Source organism: Mustela nigripes, chromosome 15 (assembly GCF_022355385.1).
Source record: "Mustela nigripes isolate SB6536 chromosome 15, MUSNIG.SB6536, whole genome shotgun sequence".
NCBI lineage: Eukaryota > Metazoa > Chordata > Mammalia > Carnivora > Mustelidae > Mustela > Mustela nigripes.
Window position 1 is genome coordinate 17,832,441 of NC_081571.1, and position 18,591 is coordinate 17,851,031.

The 18,591-nt window shown below is 41.7% G+C and overlaps 1 protein-coding gene across 5 annotated transcripts; it reads left to right on the forward strand.

The window, feature by feature from the left end:
* The first annotated feature begins 6,008 nt into the window (after positions 1-6,008).
* On the forward strand, positions 6,009-17,874 carry CCNA1 (cyclin A1). Of its 5 annotated transcripts, none has more exons than XM_059377456.1 (9): positions 6,009-6,327; positions 7,549-7,737; positions 12,109-12,355; positions 12,542-12,666; positions 13,518-13,741; positions 14,877-15,081; positions 16,039-16,152; positions 17,208-17,341; positions 17,610-17,874. In XM_059377456.1, exons 2-9 carry the CDS (start codon positions 7,573-7,575, stop codon positions 17,659-17,661), a joined length of 1,266 nt encoding a protein of 421 aa, XP_059233439.1. In that variant the 5' UTR covers positions 6,009-6,327; positions 7,549-7,572; the 3' UTR covers positions 17,662-17,874. The 5 variants fall into 5 exon arrangements, with proteins under 5 accessions (XP_059233439.1, XP_059233440.1, XP_059233442.1 ...); XM_059377457.1 differs by lacking the exon at positions 6,009-6,327 and adding an exon at positions 6,346-6,433; XM_059377459.1 differs by lacking the exon at positions 6,009-6,327 and adding an exon at positions 6,474-6,718.
* The last annotated feature ends 717 nt before the right edge of the window (positions 17,875-18,591 follow it).

The following is an 18,591-nucleotide window of genomic DNA, read 5'->3' on the forward strand; positions in this document are numbered from 1 at the left end:
AAAAAGGCCATCTTCAAGCAACCTTTCCTGATTCCCTTAATTAACTGAAAACATACCTGGATGTTAGCCAGAACTTTCTCTGGACTTTTTAGACAATAGCCTTACTCTACCTTGTGGCAAATCACTTATGTATATTTCTTTCTCTATAACCCTGAACTTTAAGACTTGTTCTTACTCATTTATGTAACCCTTATGTCAATCACACTTAAAATGTGTTGTGCTCTTCATATACAAAACACAATGCATTTCAGAGGGTTACAGTGGTTTTGACTGACTGACTAGAAAAATTGTTTATTAACGATAATAAACAATTTTGGTAATATGAATTAACCACCAAACTGTCTTAGTTTGTCAGAAAAGATATCAAATGCCCAAAAAAGAACACATACACATGCAGACAACTTTATGACTCATTGTTGCTATAGGAAAAGTTATATGTGTCTGAGATTTCTTCTATCCAGATAGAATTTTTACAAGTGAGGACTATATAAATTCTTTAGGCTAGATAGTTCTGATAGTAATCAAAATGGTTTAACAATTCTGCAACAAGGTTTGGATTTTTTTTTTTTTTTTTTTTTTTTGTCTTTAGCATGGAAAACTTTGTTCTCCTAACAATCAAAGTTTAGAATAGAAACTAATGTCATTTGCTGTGACTACTGTTCCACAATTGATACTATTGTAGATGAGCAGACTGAGGTAGTGCAAAACAAATTTTACAAATATTCTGTGATTTACAGGCAGTAGGATTTAACAAAAAATATCAATAGGCAGACAATATTAACAAATGGCAGATGTATCTGAGCCTGCACTCACAGTATTTATCTAGACAATAAAAGACACAGGCAGCTGACATAGAAATTCTATAACATTTTAAAATTAGAGACTGAGTTAGAGATAAATATGAAACATAGGAAATCTATTTTATAGAATCCACTCTCACAGAACGGATGCTACAATAACTGATTTGCACAGAAAAACTGGCATAAACAGGACTATTAAATTAAAAGGATATAACCAGGGATGCTCAGGTGGTTCAGTCAGTTAAGCCTATGCCTTTGACTCAGGTCATGATCCCAGGGTCCTACGATCCAGTCCTGCACTGGGCTCCTTGCTCAGCGGGGAGCCTGCTTCTCTTTCTGCCTGCTGCTCCCCCTACTTGTGCTCACAGTTTCTCCCCACTCTGACAAATAAATATAATCATAAAAAAATAATAAAAGGATATAACCGGTAAATGATAGGTAATTTTAAGGTTGCAATGACCTCATATTAACATGAGTTATGAAGTGAATTTTAGACCTCTGAAAGACTGTGTAAAATCCAGATTCTTGACTTCCTCTACGATAGATTGATTTTTCACTGAAGATCTGGAAACTCAAAACGTTTTAAATGATTTAAACTAGAATGGCTTCATCATCCCACTGAGACTTGTTTTTCTCTTGGCACAGGGTCTTGGAGAGGATACTCCTTGAAAACTTAACTCTGCACTCTGCACTCGCAGGTGTCTGATTTTAATATTCCTTCTCTAGTGGAGCATATTATTAGGGACAATGTCTTGGTAACTGAAGTCTCTAGAATCTTCTTCCTTTTACCCAAGTTCCTGGGAGGTTGACTTCATGAGATAGTTGCTGTGGAGTCTGTCCCAGAGCCAGCAGAGACATACTTGAGGGATATTTTTGGACATCACAGTTTATTGCTCTATCTTGGAAGGTACTGGATAAACACAGCTGAAAATTCTTGTTCTTTGGGCTCCCCCTTTCTAGGATATATGTAGACTATACCATCTGCCCTGCCAATTTTTTTTTACACTAATCATCCTTATTGTCAGATCTAGATACTGCTTCCAAATCTCCACAGCATGTATTATTCCTTTTCTCTAAGCTCCAACTGCTCGCTGTTTATATATCTATGTTCCCCATGGTGAAATAAACACTAATTATGCTGCACCATAACTATCTGTTTACCATCTCATTGCCTGGAACAAAAAGCTCCTTGAGGGCAGGAATCTTTTAAATTGTTGTTCCATGCCCAGCTACTGCCTGGTATAAAATGGGTGCTCAAAAAATATTTGTAAAATGAGTGAATGAATGAAGGATCCACTTTGCACCATGTGAGGAAATATGCTTCCCAAGGTTATACATTTTGGGATGCTTCTCAAACTGGATTTACTTGATCCTTTGGTCATTTTTTCCTGTAATTATGGCAAAAATTGTCCACCAGCCCCAACATCTGTCCCTCACCATACTCTATGGTTATTTTCTGAAATTAAATGTATAAAATGGCAGTTGTATGCCCATGAAAAGACAAAATATGTCCTTAAATGGGCTTCTGTTCTTAAAAAAAGGGGAGGGCTCTTCTATTTTTCATCTCTTTTTTAGCCCTATGCTGAAAATCAACTTGATTTCAGAGAAATTAATGCAAACTGAAATGTTTGAACAGGAGGTTAATTACTAGCTACCATGAGCAAATGTAATAGAAGTAATAACAGCTTCTGAAATGCCAGGTAATTGCTGGCAAACAGAAAAGATTGTCTTTGAATTGTAATTTGGAGGGGAAAGGGATTGATTTTAACAGGACCACTGGGTTTTTAAAAATCCTAGCAAGGAATTCAGCTGCCATCCTTATTATGGAAATTGATCCCAGTGTCAAAACTAGCTCAGTACTGAGTATCAGGCAGAAGTGCTGAACACATAATTTTTAAGCTAAGAAAGTGCTATATCAGTATGTATGTTTCCCTCAATATTTTAGATATTAAAGATGTATTTATAACTAAATGTTCACTTCTCAAGGTACGAACATGTAGACATTTGAAATTGACTTAACTTTGAGTTCTAATCCTGATTTTGCTATAAAAACAACAGTAAAGTGAAACTGTGTATCTCACTAAAACTGCAAAGTTTGTGAGAAAGTCTGTTCTCCTCTTTCCACTCCTATTTTTCTAAATTATAAGGCTGTTTTTTGTTTAAATTCTTAATGAAAATTGTGCACTTATTTATAAGTTGGGTTTGTTTTTTATTAAACATAAATCACTGTAATGAAGCGTAGTTGAAAGGCAGTTAGGCAGGGAAAAGGAAATCACCCTTAAAAGAATTTTACACCACCCTGGAAGGAGTCCTCCACTCTTTCCCTTGATAAGCAGATGACAAAACCTGATTGGATGACAGGCACAGAGAGAGTTAATCAGATTAAAGCTGCCTAGTAACAAGTCCATAAAGCCCCTTAAACTTAGAAACTCCAGTGGCCACCCTCTCAGGTCCCCTCCTTCCCCTGGAGCTTTGTGCTATCACTTAGCTATCGCACAATAAACCTTGCTTTGCTACCCACCACTCTGTGGTCTACCTACCTCTTTATTCTTTGAAGTTGCTTGACCAAGAACCAGGGGCACCAGAGGAGAAAAAATCCTATAACAATTACTTGTTCAAATACTTGGTGAAAATTTAAGTCAAGAAAGCCATAATATTGTACAAGTTATACAAATACTTGGATTTATATGCATACACATAAAAATATATATAAATATCAGTTCATCTGAATTACTCCCTAATTTAAGATCTGACCAGAGGACTACAACTAATACTTAATTCTCAGGCAGCACAATAAAAGCATAAGCTGCTATCACTTCCCTTTGCCAAGTTTAACAAAGCAGAAGGAGAGGAAGGTAAGATGTAATGATAATAATATTTCATATATATAAGGATCCTCGGATTATCATGAAATAATCCGACGATCTCACCTTGTTAAAAAAGTTTTCTTTTTTAAAGGCAGCTTTCACACTCAAGACAGCTGAGAAACACTAGATCACTTAGCAGCCTGGTCTTCTGCACCTGACTAGGTCAAGGTTGAGAACACCCAACTTAAAGGCCGCTGCCTGTGCTGCGGAGCAAGGAGCGCAGCACCGCTACCCCTTCCCCCCCTTTCCCCTGGCTCAAGCTTCAATCTCAGGAAAAAGGATCAAAACCACAGGCTACAAGAACAAACACTGTACTGGCTCCTTTGTTTTGGAAGAAAGGCAGAGTGAGGTCTTCCGTCATTTTTTGTGAGGAAATCGGATAATAAGAGAGCTCATTAGCTTCTTAAACAAGTACTTGCATCTGTGACATACAGACTTGTGGCAATAAACTACATGTCCAAATCAAAAACAAAACAAAAAAAAGACGCACAGAAGGTCGGTCCCCTGAGTGCAAAGAGCTCTTGAAACCGCCAAAGCCGCCAAGGCTCTAGGCAAGACTAGCTCTTTGACAGAGTTCACCGCTTGAGGCCTTCAGTGTCCCCAGAAATCACAACAGTGTCACCAGGTTGGGGAGGACTCTTGGGAACACTTCTGAAAACCAGCACTAGGAGAGGGCAGAAAGGCGCTTTTCCTCTACCAGGTAGAGGCACCTTGCAAAGTGGAATAGTTGGCTCCTGCCTGCATGTCACTCATCTGTGGCTGCAATCAAGATGTTAGAGGGATCCTGTGTTGCCTTCATTTTCAAAGGTACAGAATTCCAGGGTGCAAGGGGATCCTTGCCTCCCAATGAAGGAAAGTCAGTGATAAGCATGATAAAAATTAGTTTCATAATAAGCAAGATCAGTTTCTGTGCTCCTCCTGCACTCTGCACTTATTTCCAAGAGGCTTCCCAACTTCCTCAACAGTGGACTGGATCAAATGCTTTCATCCGAACTTTCTGTAGAATACTTCAATTTTCCCATTAATATAATGCATTCCCAGCTCGCTAATGAAGAACACTCAAAAGATTTCCTTCTTTCTTTCTTTTCTTTTTTTTTTTTTTTTTTTTGGTAAGACTAACAATCATTTCCATTAAAAATAAGGAAGAAGGCAATAACTGTTTCTTACAGTGACCATTTAAATGGCCTTTGCGTCAAAACCAAACCACATTGAGATACCACCTTACACCAGTTAGGATGGCCAAAATTAGCAAGACAGGAAACAACGTGTGTTGGAGAGGATGTGGAGAAAGGGGAACCCTCTTACACTGTTGCTGGTGGGAATGCAAGTTGGTGCAGCCTCTTTGGAGAACAGTGTGGAGACTCCTCAAGAAATTAAAAATAGAACTTCCTTATGACCCTGCAATTGCACTATTGAGTATTTACCCCAAAGATACAGATGTAGGGAAAAGAAGGGCCATCTGTACCCCAATGTTTATAACAGCAATGGCCATGGTTGCCAAACTGTGGAAAGAACCGAGATGCCCTTCAACGGACAAGTGGATAAGGAAGATATGGTCCATGTACACTATGGAGTATTATGCCTCCATCTGAAAGGATGAGTACCCAACTTTTGTATTAACATGGGCAGGACTGGAAGAGATGCTGAGTGAACTAAGTCAAGCAGAGAGAGTCAATTATCATATAGTTTCACTTACTTGTGGAACATAAGAAATAACACAGAGGACATGGGGAGATGGAGAGGAGAAGGGAGTTGGGGGAAATTGGAGAGGGAGACAAACCATGAGAGACTATGGACTCTGAAAAACAATGAGAGTTTTGAAAGGGTCGGGTGGAAGGTTGGGTGAGCCTCGCGGTGGGTATTAGGAGGGCATGTATTGCATGGAACACTGGGTGTGGTACCTAAATAATGAATTCTGGTACACTGAAAAGAAATTTTAAAATAAATAAATAAATAAATAAATGGCCTTGGGGAGGGTGTCTGCTTTAGAAATTTAGGGATGCGTGTTCAAAAAAAATTAAAAAACTAAACGAAAGGAGTAACACTATATATGCAATGTGTTTGCATGTACACGCACATTTGTAAAATAATAAAGACTTTACCTGTTTTGCCAGTTACTTCTGTAGGGTGCCAGAGCTCCCTGGTTTCATTGACCCTTTCCTCCCTTCCTCTGTTGAGGGCCCCTTCCCCTTATTCCCACCTCGCCCCTTAGGTATGGCCCCTGCTTTCTCCGTACTTCGCCTTGGGCCTCCAGTTCCAGAGTTCCCTTCCCACGTGGCCAGGCCACCTGCCCAACCCCCACTTCCGAGTTCCCGCAACGTCCCAGGCCCCAGTGCTGCCGCCTGTGTTCCTTCCTCTTCCTGGGACACGATCTCGCTGTTCCTAGACCCGATTCACTCCGTGCCTGCTGGAACCCATCCGGGAATACCTCTTGTGGGAATTGCGAGCACCACGAGCACCACGTGCGACCCTAAAGCCCCTAAACGCTCCCGCCCGGCCGGGCCACATGCACTGGAACCGGGCCGGCCAGGTGCGGCCTCCGGTGCACACGGATCCAAAATGACTGAAGGCAAGCCGCCACCATGGACTAGGAGGCCCCAGCTCAAACCCTGGGCCAACCCACTCGCTGCAACTCTGCCTCTCTCTGGGAGGAAGTGTAGGTGTGTGAGCCGGGGACCCGGAGCGAGCCGCGCCCTCGGGCGGGCGCGGTCAAGACGCCACGGCCTGCGCAGCCCCGAGGGCCCCGCGTAGCTCTCCCGAGCCAAGGTTCTCAGGAGCGGGCCGGGGAAAAGACGTTAGCGGGAGGAGTTAGCGGCTGTTGGGGAAACGGGTTTGCGGAAACAGTCCCTTCCAAAACCCCGGCCACCGCGGGGTGGGCCGCCTTCTTCCCTCCCAGGCCGGGGGCGCCGGCCTGAAGGGGCTCGTGTGCTGAGGGCGACCGCCTGCCCCGGCACGCCCGGGGATCCGTGGGGATCCGGGGGCCGCCGCCCGTTGGCCCCGCCCGGCCCTGAACCCCCAGGGATCGCGGCGCGTCAGCCCGGAGCGTGTCAGGTGAGGAGGTCGTCATGGCGATGTGGCTCCCGGGCGCGCACGCCCGCTGCGGTTGGCATGGAAGCGGCCCCCGCGAGGCCCGGGAGCGCCGCTGATTGGCTGATTCAACAGACGCGGGGGGGTTGAAAGTAATTAGCGCTGAGCGCCGTGGCCACCGCGGCTAGGAGCCCGGCGCCCCCGCTGGAATCTATTAACACCTCGGTCCCCTCCCGCCCCGCCCCGCCCCCGCCCCGCCCCCTCCGGCGGCCCCTCATTCCCAATCCCCGTGTGTACTTGCTAATTGTTCGAGACTTATATAAAGATATAAGGCTGAGAAGAGCGAGGCCTGCTGTGGGTTCCAAGCAGGTTTTGGGGCCTTGTATCTGGTGGAAGGAGGGCCGCGGAGGAGAACCTCGCTTGTCATTTGGGAAGGGGACTTACTTTCCCGCAGTGATGTATCCTGGATCTTTGGTTTGCAGGGAGGTGGGGAGAGCGGTGGGAGTAGGAGGGATGAGACAAGCATCGCAGTCAGAAAAGACTCGGGCTTGCAGTTTTAGACTCCCCAGTTAACGTGGGGTTTAGTAACCTTGCTTGGAGCTTTGTGAGGATTAATCTCTCCCTCCAGCCTCAACCAGGTCTTGGAAAAAAGCCCGGAGAGATTCAAATCACTATTTTGATTCAAAGGGGCTTTGATTGCTTGCACCAAGGCTCATGCCCTTCCTTGCAGCCTTAATAATTGCAGCGGTCATATGTCTTCTGCTCTCTCTCCTAGACATTCACTGCATGCTTGGAGCCCATGGTGGAAGAGGTTGACTAACCATTGGCTTGTCTGTTTCTCCTTCCCTGATTAGTTGCATTGTGTGGAGACTGAGGGTATGCATCGCAGCAGCTCCAAGAGCGGAGTAGCCCTAGCTCCAGTGTCTCGAGGTCCTGATGCCTGTCAGATGATAACCAGAGCCCAGCTCGGCCAGGATCCCCCCCAAAGAACAGTCCTAGGGGTGCTAACTGAGAATGGACAGTACAGGAGGCCCTGCGGCCAGGTAATGACTGAGAACTACTGTGGAAGCTGGTCGTTGAGGGCTATCATGCCATGGTGGGAGATGGGTTTCTCTTGGGAGTTTTACCCGCAAATATCTTCGAGTATTCCAGCCTTGAAATCTGGACTCTAGGGACACTGGTTTTGTTAAAGATCACTTTGGTCCGTTTTCCCACTAGAAATAGTGAATAATTATTTATATTATTTATTCCAATAGCAAGGAAATTGGGTCTAGGAACTGTTTATTTTTTATTTTTTTTAAAGATTTTATTTATTTATTTGACAGAGAGAGATCACAAGTAGGCAGATAGAGAGGAGGAAGCAGGCTCCCTGCTGAGCAGAGAGCCCAATGCGATACTCGATCCCAGGACCCTGAGATCATGACCTGAGCTGAAGGCAGCGGCTTAACCCACTGAGCCACCCAGGCGCCCTAGGAACTGTTTAAATTAAGTATAGGTAAAGCTATTTAAGTGCTGGGCAAAGAGGAAGAATTAATGTACCAAAATAAGCTATGAAACTGGGGTTCCTCTAGATCAGAGTGGTGTTCAGACTGATCTAGACTGTGCCTGAGGCAATCTTGAATAATCTTTGCTATGTTCATTGGAGGTGATGTTAGAATCCAGATTGGAAAAAGCTAAACTAAATTACTTCCAAAAGTGTGCTTTGAAAGTAGACATCTCCCCAGGACTGAACAAAGGCAGCTGGGCAAATTGATCATGGGACATTAGATATTAGTTGCTTATGCTTAACATATCATAGGTACCTCCCTTAACAGATTGGAAACAAAATCAGACACTTAAGAATGCAAACGAGGGGTCTGGATCCTTAAGAATGAATTTTGGGATAGAAAAAAGCTTCCCTGAGTCCGTTATTAGACAAGCCTCTTTTAACTATGGCTTAAGCTTTTAATTCCCATTGTAGTGGAATGATGCTGGCAATAGTATAGTGAAGTATGTAGGCCAGGAATTCTTCCAATTTAGCAGGTGAGAAAATTTCAGAGGTTTAGGAAATGTTTAAAAAAAAAAAAAAAAAGCATGGTAGAGGCCAGATTAGAAGCCCTTCATTCACTGACCATCCATGCCTCTTGGTGGCATCTGATTAGTTGGAGAGAAATAACCAAAGTGATCTGTTCAAAGCTTTGGGAAAAAAAAGTAGTTTTAACAAACAATATGCTTAGCAGTATTTACTTTTTTAAACTGAAAGACTAAAACCTGGTTCTTACGAATCGTCAGTTCTGCCCATGCTGTCCAGGCTCTCTTTAAATTCGTAATGATTAGTTAACCTTTTGTGTTGCCTCATACTACTTCTACATTTCCCTGCTCTATTCCTCTACAACCTCCTTGGAAATCTGTTTTCTAGATTTCTTTTTAATCCTCCCAAACCTCTACCTCCATCCTTTCTCTCAGCTCATGACTTTGTTAGCCTATTTTCCTAAAAATATAGAAGCAACGAGAACAGAATTTCCACATGTTCCCTTGTGTCATATACTCTGCCACGCCCATCCTGTTACAAGACTTAATATGTCCCTGCTCATATGCAAGGTGAATCCCCCCACCCCCATGTGCAGGATACCTTATGCCTTCTTGCCTCTTCAAGGATGTCGTTTCTGGCAACTCTCCTTTCTCTCCTCAGTCTTGTCTAGTAAGTGAAACTCCTAAGCATGCAAATTTATTGTATTTTTTTTCCATCTTAAAACCCTTTTAACTACAAAGCTCTTTGCAGTAACTGTCCATTTTATAGCAATAATTTCAGAGTATATTTATCCTGCTCAACTATAAGCTCTGTCAGGACCAAGACTGGGATGTCAAGTTCACTGCTGTATTCTCAGTGCTTAGAACAGTGTCTGGCCAGGGTAGCATGCAAGTATTTGCTGAATGAATACTCTCTGTCTCTAATTCTTCTTTCCTCACTTGATGGATCTAGCAGCATTTGACACAGTTGATTATTCCTTATTCCTTGAAACAATTTCTTCAGTCAGCCTAGAGCACACTACTTTCTCCTGGTTTTCCACCTACCTCATTGGCTGTTCCTCCTCAATATCTAAAAGAGTGCTCTAGGACTTGGTATTTGCTCTGAATCAGCACTCACTCCCTTAGCAATCTCTCAAGCCTCTTAGCATTAAATACCATCTATCTGTTGATGACTCATACTTTAATCTCTGGTCTGGACCTCTTAGCTATATTACAGATGCCCATATTCGGCAGCCTACTTAACATCTCCCCTTGGATCCAAGGGGATCAGTAGGATCCAGGGGATCAATAGACATCTCAAATTTGTGCAAAATCAAACACTAACCCTAGACCCAAACAGCTATTGCCAAAGGCTTCCTCATCTCAGTAAATGGAATATTCATCCTATTATTCAGCCCAGAAACCTTTGTCGTCTTTGACTCTTTTTCTCCCAACCCACATCTAATTTGTTGAGAAAATACTATTGGCTCTACTTTTTAAAATGTCTAGAATCTCTACTTCTCAGACTTTATTACTACTACACTGGTTCAGATCCCTATTGTGTCTCATCAAGAATTTGCAGGTTTAATAATGGTCACCTTACTTGCTCTCTAAACATATATACAGCCAGGGCAATCTTATTAAGACATAAATCAGATCATACCACTCCTCCTTCATGGCTGCTCCAGTGGCTTCCCACCTCTGAGCTGTAGACAGTCTTAAATAGTCTACGGTAAGGCCTTCCTGATCTGGCTTCTCTCGTTTTTCTGACTTTGTGACCTATACCCCTTTCTTTCTCATTCTGTCCTCTCTGCTCCTTGCTTGGTCTTTAAGACACACTTGAATGTCAGGGTATTTACCCATGCTGTTCCCTCTGCTCAGAATGCTCTTACCTCTATTTGTGTGACTTACTCCCTTACCTCATTTTGTACCCTTGCTTACATCTATCCTCTTCATTAGGACCCTTCCTGGCCATACTATTTAAAATGTCAAGGACTCTCTTTTCCCTGTATTATTCTCCTCTAAAGCACTGAACACACTATCTGACGTAACATGTCTTATCTTATTTATCTTCCCCCGTACCCCATGCTAGAATGTGAACTGCATGAAGGCAGCCCTTCTTGAATGTTTAATTCCTGTCTAAATTCTGAGCACCTAGAACAATGTATGGTACATAATAGATGCTCAGGAATGCATGTATATCTCAACCCTGGTAGATATGTCGCTGGAGCAGAAGCCAAACTTGGTAGTGACTTGGAGTCATGGTTCTAGTAACTTGTGATTTTGGTCCTTTATATATTCCCTAGTTTTTTGTTTGTTTTGTTTTTGTTTTTGTTTTTTTTAGTATTAATCATAAAGAATTCTTTCTTAGGGTGCCTGGATGGTTCAGTCAGTTAAGCATTTGCCTTTGGCCCAGGTCATGATTCCAGGGTCCTGGGACTGAGCTCCGAGTTGGGCTCCCTCTCATCAGGGAGCCTGATTCTCTACCCCCTCCCCACTTATGCTGTCACTCTCACTTTCTCTCAAATAAATAAATAAAATCTTAAATTTTTTTTTCTTATTAGAAACCAAATATTTAACTGGCTAGATAGAAGGGAAAACACATACTAACTTGAAAGTAGCTTCAAAAGTAAACAACAAGATTAATTATTAACAGTCAAATATGAATATAGTAGCCAGACCTAACATTTGCATAAATATAACTCAGATTCCTAAACCTTGCCCACCTGTTCTGGTTCAGCTGACCTTCAGACTGTCCACAATGACTCACCTTAATGTGCTTATTCCCGGAGGAGGTGTACATAGTCGTTCCCACTGCTAATGCTATAGGAATAAATAGAAGGGAGAAGCGATGGAGAGGTAGGTTTCCCCAAGTTAATTACATTATGTCATGCAAGAGATTCTGAGGCATCGTAAGAGTTAGTAGTACGAGTTTCTAAACTGATCATGTTTCTAAATATCTGGGTATAAAATGGGAACTTTATAAAGGCGCTTACTAAAAGCTGTTTAAGGAAGAAGACTACAGGAACTCAGTGACTGTGTGTCAAGAGCTTTGCTGGGTCCTTATAAAGTCCTGTAAGGTTAGAGGTATGAAAGCCAATTAACAATCTCCTTCCCCCTTACCTATTTCATTTTGGAGGAAAGCTATGGTTTCTCTTTTTTCTATAATCTTGAGTCCCCTTCGATAAATATGCAAGGAAGATGACAAATTAGAGGTAGCTCTTTTCCCAAATGTCACATGTAGACAAAGATAAGGAAGAAGTCATACTTCAGAAGCTTCATTTTCTGAATTTAAGTTGCAGATCTAGATGTTTCCATTTAAGACTGTTCTCTTCTTCCCAGCCTGCTGGTTTGAGTCACACAGGCTTATATCACCTATATGGTCTTTGGGATGGCCTCTAACAGAAAACTTAACCCTCTTCTAGGGGATCACAACAATCAGGTGTTTCTCTGGATCAGAAAATGTCTTCCCTCCAGCTGGAAAGAACGTGCTCTCTGACTGCACAGTCCAGGTGCCAGCCAAGCAAGTATTTGATATCTACATGGATGAGCCTGAGCAGGGGGACAGAGACGGCGGCACAGGGAAAGATGGGATGGCATTTGAGAATATGTATGAGGTGGACACCAGCGCACTCAAGTCAGACCTTCACTTCCTGCTGGATTTTAACACAGGTAATCTGATTCACCTCGGGCCGACAGGACCCTATATCCATAATTGCCTGCTGTATTCAGTAGCATGTAACTAGCAGGAGAAATCCATGAAGTACAGACTTACTTTCACAACTGCCTGTGGAGGGCTAGTGGATGGAATGAATTTTTAAATTGGATGTCTTACCTGGTCATGTTGAACCCCCGCAGTTTCTCCAATGGTGGTAGACTCATATCTCCATTCCCAGTCTGAAGATGCTTCAGATTTTGGTACAGATGTGATAAACGTGACTGAATATGCTGAAGAAATTCATCAGTATCTTAGAGAAGCTGAAGTGAGTTTTCCCAAATTCTGTTTCAACTTCCAGCATTCAAAACACTTAATAATAAGAAAGTTATAAACTCTTGGCCAAAACCACTAATGAATAGCATTCTTATGACATCTAAACATAGGACTGTCTATGAAAGGTAATAGTTATGGGGCACCTGGGTGGCTCAGTTGGTTGGGCATCCAACTCTTGATTTCACCTTACTTTAAAATCTCAGGGTCCTGGGATCGAGCCCTGCTCAATCTTGCTCAATCCTTACTCAGTGGGTAGTCTGCTGGGGATTCTCTCTCCCAAATAAATAAATAAATCTTTAAAAAAAAAAAAAAAAAAAACCCTGGGGTGCCTGGGTGGCTCAGTTGTTAAGCAGCTGCCTCCAGCTCAGGTCATGATCCCAGGGTTCTGGGATCGAGCCCTGGGTCAGGCTCCCTGCTTGGCGGGAAGCCTGCTCCTCCCTCTGCCACTCCCCCTGCTTATGTGCTCTGTCTCTCTCTTGCTATCTCTCTCTTTGTCAAATAAATAAATAAAATATTTTAAATAATAATAATAATAATAGTTGTGAGGCAAGTAGCATTTACTTGCACTATTTCTCCATGACTCAAGGCTTTATACATTAGGTATTTCACTCTTAGGAATAACCCATATTGCTATCCCCTGCTTTAAGTTATTTATTTGTTACCTAATTGTATTACAGAACCAGAATTTCATACTTTCTTCCACATAGTAAAGATGTACTTGGTTCTTGATCAGTTTCTTCCTAACCTTTGCTCACAAGATCCTTTTTCAAATAGCAACTGTACCATGGAGTGATCTTTCTGACATAGCAAGTATTTAAGCATCAGAACTCTTTTCCCAAACAGATAAGACACAGGCCCAAAGCACACTACATGAGGAAGCAACCAGACATCACAGAAAGCATGCGAATGATTTTGGTGGACTGGCTCGTTGAGGTCGGTGAAGAGTATAAGCTTCGAGCAGAGACTCTCTACCTGGCTGTCAACTTCCTGGACAGGTTTCTTTCATGCATGTCTGTTCTGAGAGGGAAATTGCAGCTTGTAGGAACAGCAGCCATTCTTCTGGCTTCGTAAGTGTTCTTTCAGCTTAAATAATGTCAAACTGCAACCTGTCAAAACACTTGATTTTCTTTCCATTTATTGAAGAAATAAATGGGAGCAGTGCTCCCATTATCGAGCAGTGCTTGATAATTAAAGCTTATTCATGCCTCCCTTGATAAAATATAATCATTTTTGCAGCATTTATTGAGAAACTGAATCTTAACACATGTTCACTCTTCAATTCAGATGTTTAACATTTATAGCAACAAGTTCAGTATCATGACAGAGGCAGCCATCAGCTCTAATTCAAGACCCAATTTAACTATTTTGCAGCGCGGTCTTTTGGCTACATTCTAATACAAAAAATATTTTAGTTATATAAAAGATTTTGGTTATACAAAAGCCAACTTTGTGATCTAGCAAATGACTGGTAAGAACACAATTTATTTGGTTACAGTGAGCAAACTATCATTTTGTGCAAAAAAGAGCTGGCTTAGGCCTTAAATTCAGTGACCTGTTGGTGGATGGCAGTTTCTATGATTCTTCTAGTCTCAGACATTCTAGTCATTAATGTCTAGAAACTTGCCAACTACAGATAACAGAAACAAAAGCAAGAGCAAAAAAGTTGATAACAATGAAATTGTATCATTATCTTACTCTTGGATCCATAGCATGATTTGCTTATTCAGTAGAGATTTCTGAACATCTTTTTATTTTTATTATTTATTTCTTTTGAACATGATCTTTCTTAAGATCTAAGATCTAAGGAGTTGTTGTTCTGTGATAGTGTTTAATATAACATTGTTTTCCACAAGATGAGTGGGGCTCATAGAATTAAGATGAGTTTATCTGTGTGTCTGTCATTCAGAATCTTTTAGCATATCAGAGGTCAAACCCCAAAATTCTCAGTTGGAAATTGTTTCTGTTACTCCTGGTAGCAGTAAGTACAACAGAGCCTTGTAATACTCATGTTCTTGTTCTGGCATCACTAGGTATGAGATCTCTAATATTTTCAATCCAGTACCATTTAATGATATTTAAGTGGATATGTGGGTATGAAGTAAACAAGTCTGCAAGGGCCATGCAAAAGGCTGGTTATGATAACATAGGAAGGAACCCTATAGGTTCCAAGCTTTACTTTCAAAAACTCTTTACCCTTCGTAGGAAATATGAAGAAATATATCCACCTGAAGTAGACGAATTTGTCTACATAACTGATGATACTTATACCAAACGCCAACTGCTAAGAATGGAACACTTGCTCCTCAAAGTCCTGGCTTTTGATCTCACAGTGCCAACCACCAACCAGTTTCTCCTTCAGTACTTAAGGAGACAAGGAGTGTGCGTCAGAACGGAGAATCTGGCCAAGGTAAGCCACGTGACTTCCGGGAACTTGGGAGCCAGGGAGATATAAAGTAGCCTTTTCTGATCATCCTTCAGTTCTTCCTTCCTTTTCAATGCTTTGTCTTCGATCCAGAGGAGCTTTTTAGCAATGGAAAAGAGCTAACTCTAGGATCATGATTTCTGGTTACAAGACAATATTGTTGATGCTGTTTGACAGACAAAGGTTGTATGATCACCCAACTCTTAAAAGAAATTTAAGTTTGGAAATTGTTCCCTTGTCAAATATAGACCACGTGCAGGCAACTCCTCTTCTTAGTTTACAGAATGAGAAAAAAGTAAATGCAGTTTGATTTGGAACCAGTCTTCTAACATATTAAGTAGTAAAGCCTTATTTGGTTATCTGGGATTATAGGATAGGACTTTAGTGGAAGGCACTGAAGTACTGGTTCAGAACACTTGGTGACCAGCCACTGTGATCTAGTATATTTGGTATGTTTATGCTACTCAAAGAGTAATAAAGATGTATGTAGACATTTCCTGGTGTGTTTCTTCTAATCTCACAGGTACTCTAGCCTCTGAACCACATGCATTTGCTGGTATTATAATTAATAGCTTCAGCACGGTCATAGTTTTGCCATTGGCCAAAGACTCTAGTCCCACTCCAGTGGCCAGAACAATGCTCCTTTACGTGACTAGCATGCATCAGTATTACTAATATAAGATAAGAAAAGTAACCTAATACTGTGCAGGTGGGCCAAATCCTTGTATACTGACATTTACTACAGCATAATTGTTATTGCGGTTATGGACAGGCATAGCAATTATTAACCCAGTGAATAATTTTGAGCATCTGTTTCTGTCTGCTTGTCACTGGATACAAGATGAACAAAGATAAGATAGTTTTTTCCCTTGATGTTTTTAGGTTGACCTGTAACCTTAGTCAAATTTCTAATTCCCCTGGGATTTTCTCTCTTGTGCTTAGTATGTAGCAGAACTGAGTCTACTTGAAGCTGACCCATTCTTGAAATATCTTCCTTCATTGATAGCAGCAGCAGCTTATTGCCTGGCAAACTATACCGTGAACAGGCACTTCTGGGTAAGATTCTAACTACTTTCTAGATGAAATTTAAGGCCTATCTAGGATTCTATTCAGTAACTCTCAGGGCTCAGAATGGACTGGCCTTTTAAGAGGGAAAGTTAGTTTGATAAGGAACCGATTGTCTTGTCAACAGATGGCAACATGCCATGGAGCCTTGCAGGTCAGCATTTATGGCTTTGACTCAATGGCCTTGAGTAGAGATTGCAGGAAGTCAAGGAGATGGTGTGGCATGCTTATTCAGAAGAAGCAGGCCTGGAAACCTCAATGCCCACCTCACACGAGAATGCCTTTGCAGTACAAGCATTGAGCACTTCAACCAAACATTGTTGACTTTTGTCCTCTGTGTGTTAAACAACCTGGATCCAATAGGATGGTCAGAAGGTTGCATCAAGTTTTCGGGGAAACAGGGCAGGTAGTGCTGCCTCTTGGTCCAAGAAGACGCAAGACTGGAAATGGGCCCCTCGATTTGGTTCTGAAGGCTCACTTTTGTGCTAAATACTTATTTACTATTCTGCATTCACTAAGAATCTTTCATATATAAGGTGTAAATAGAGGCTCTTTAGGGACCAGTAGAAATCCTGCCCATGAGAGAATCAGTATAAATAACCTGGCCCCAAACTGAGCATTATAAATACACAATATGAGGGATGCCTAGGTGGCTCGGGTCATGATCCTGGAGTCCTGGGATCGAGTCCCGCCTCGGGCTTCTTGCTCAGCGGGGAGCCTGCTTCTCTCTCTGCCTCTTCCTGCCGTTCTGCCTGCTTGTGGGTGCTCGTTCTCTCTCTCTGACAAATAAATAAATAAATAAATAAATAAAATCTTAAAACAAATTACATAATATGAGCAAATGAAGAACTCTGGCTCTTCTTCCTAATATTTCACTTCTAAAGTCACTGACAGACGATTACAGTTTCTTTTGAGATGACTGTGGATACTTCCTAAGTAATTAAATTTCCTTTATTTCACAGGTTTTTTTTTAATCTCACAGTTTTAATCTTCAGCTTTCTGATATAAAGTTATATGACACAGTTTTTTTCTTTTGTCTTGATTAGCCAGAAACCCTCGCTGCATTTACAGGCTATTCATTAAATGAAATTGTGCCTTGCCTGAGTGAGCTGCACAAAGCATGCCTTGATATACCTCATCGACCTCAGCAAGCAATTAGGGAGAAGTATAAGGCTTCAAAGTAAGTTTCTGAAATTTTCTTCTCTAGGCTTACTAATTTAAAGCTTTAATAGGTTATAGTCATGTCAGAACAAAAATAGAACAAATCAGAAATCTTGTGCTAGTCTTGCATGTTAAATCAGGAAAATCAGTGTAGAGAGGTCTAGATTTATAATTTGTCAGCCTGGAGTACATACAGTCAGAAAGCTTTCTCCCTTTCTACTGAAACTCCTGGAAAGTTCCGTGGCCTGAGATTTTACAAAACTGAAGTCCTTTGGGTCTCATTTCAGGTACATGCACGTGTCTCTGATGGAACCACCTGCGATTCTCCCTCTGCAATAAGTTTCCTTCGGAAGCACTTTCAGAACTTCACCTCCGGATCAACCGAATTCGTCTTAACTTTTATAGGTTTCTGCAGGTTGGGTCAACTAGTGTTGCTACAAGATAGATGCCATATTTTTAAAAATGTAAATGTAGTTAGGTCCTCTTAGATGTTAGTAGCTTGTAATGTCATCTAACATTTTTTAAACAATAAATAAACAACTTGTTTTGTGACCATGTGTTAGACTCATTTACTAATTAGGATGGCCCATATGTTCGCCTGGAATTTTAGTGGGGAGCATTCTAAATGTCATCTCTATTTCAAGAATTCTCCTACGCTGGTTTCATAAATCTGACATGCTATTAGGATTAAGTGTTTTGAGGAATTCAGAGATTTTTCATGTTTTGTGAGTGGCCCGCCTGAGACTTTTTCCTTCCTATCGCTTTACTCTTCACACAGCTCACCATAAATTGGCAAAGGAAGGAACTCCAAGCTTAGACTCACTGGTGCAGGATATAAACAGGCCCTCTCTATTCCAGTTTTCCTTGAGGACCGCAGAGTAAAGACAGTGAACTGAGACTAAATGCAGTCACGTACCTCTGAGGGGTGGCTTACATTTAATACTAATCCAGGGATGCAACACTCATTTTATAGATACCATTATGTCAGTGTTCCATTTTTGTTTCGTCACCCATCAAGCATATATTTCAGCTGTAGAAGATGCTCCAAGAGGTAGAAAAAGCAAATTTCAACACAGGATGGGACTTCAGAGGAATGAAGCTAACCCCTTACATTTGACCCTTGGGATCTATCCATACTAAGCTCTGCTCTAGCTCAACTCATTCATGATCCTACAATTCACTGTACGTTCATATATGGCCCCTTGAAACAGCACTTACACAGTATGCGAGATGAGGAGAACTGAACAAACGACCAAGCAACCAAACACG

Excerpts from the sequence above, each read along its gene's own strand:
- CCNA1 (XM_059377456.1), top strand. The coding sequence starts at position 7,573 with ATGCATCGCAGCAGCTCCAAGAGCGGAGTAGCCCTAGCTCCAGTGTCT. Across the intron at positions 7,738-12,108 it reads ACAGGAGGCCCTGCGGCCAG|GGGATCACAACAATCAGGTG; the intron begins GTAATGACTGAG and ends ACCCTCTTCTAG. Across the intron at positions 12,356-12,541 it reads CCTGCTGGATTTTAACACAG|TTTCTCCAATGGTGGTAGAC; the intron begins GTAATCTGATTC and ends GAACCCCCGCAG.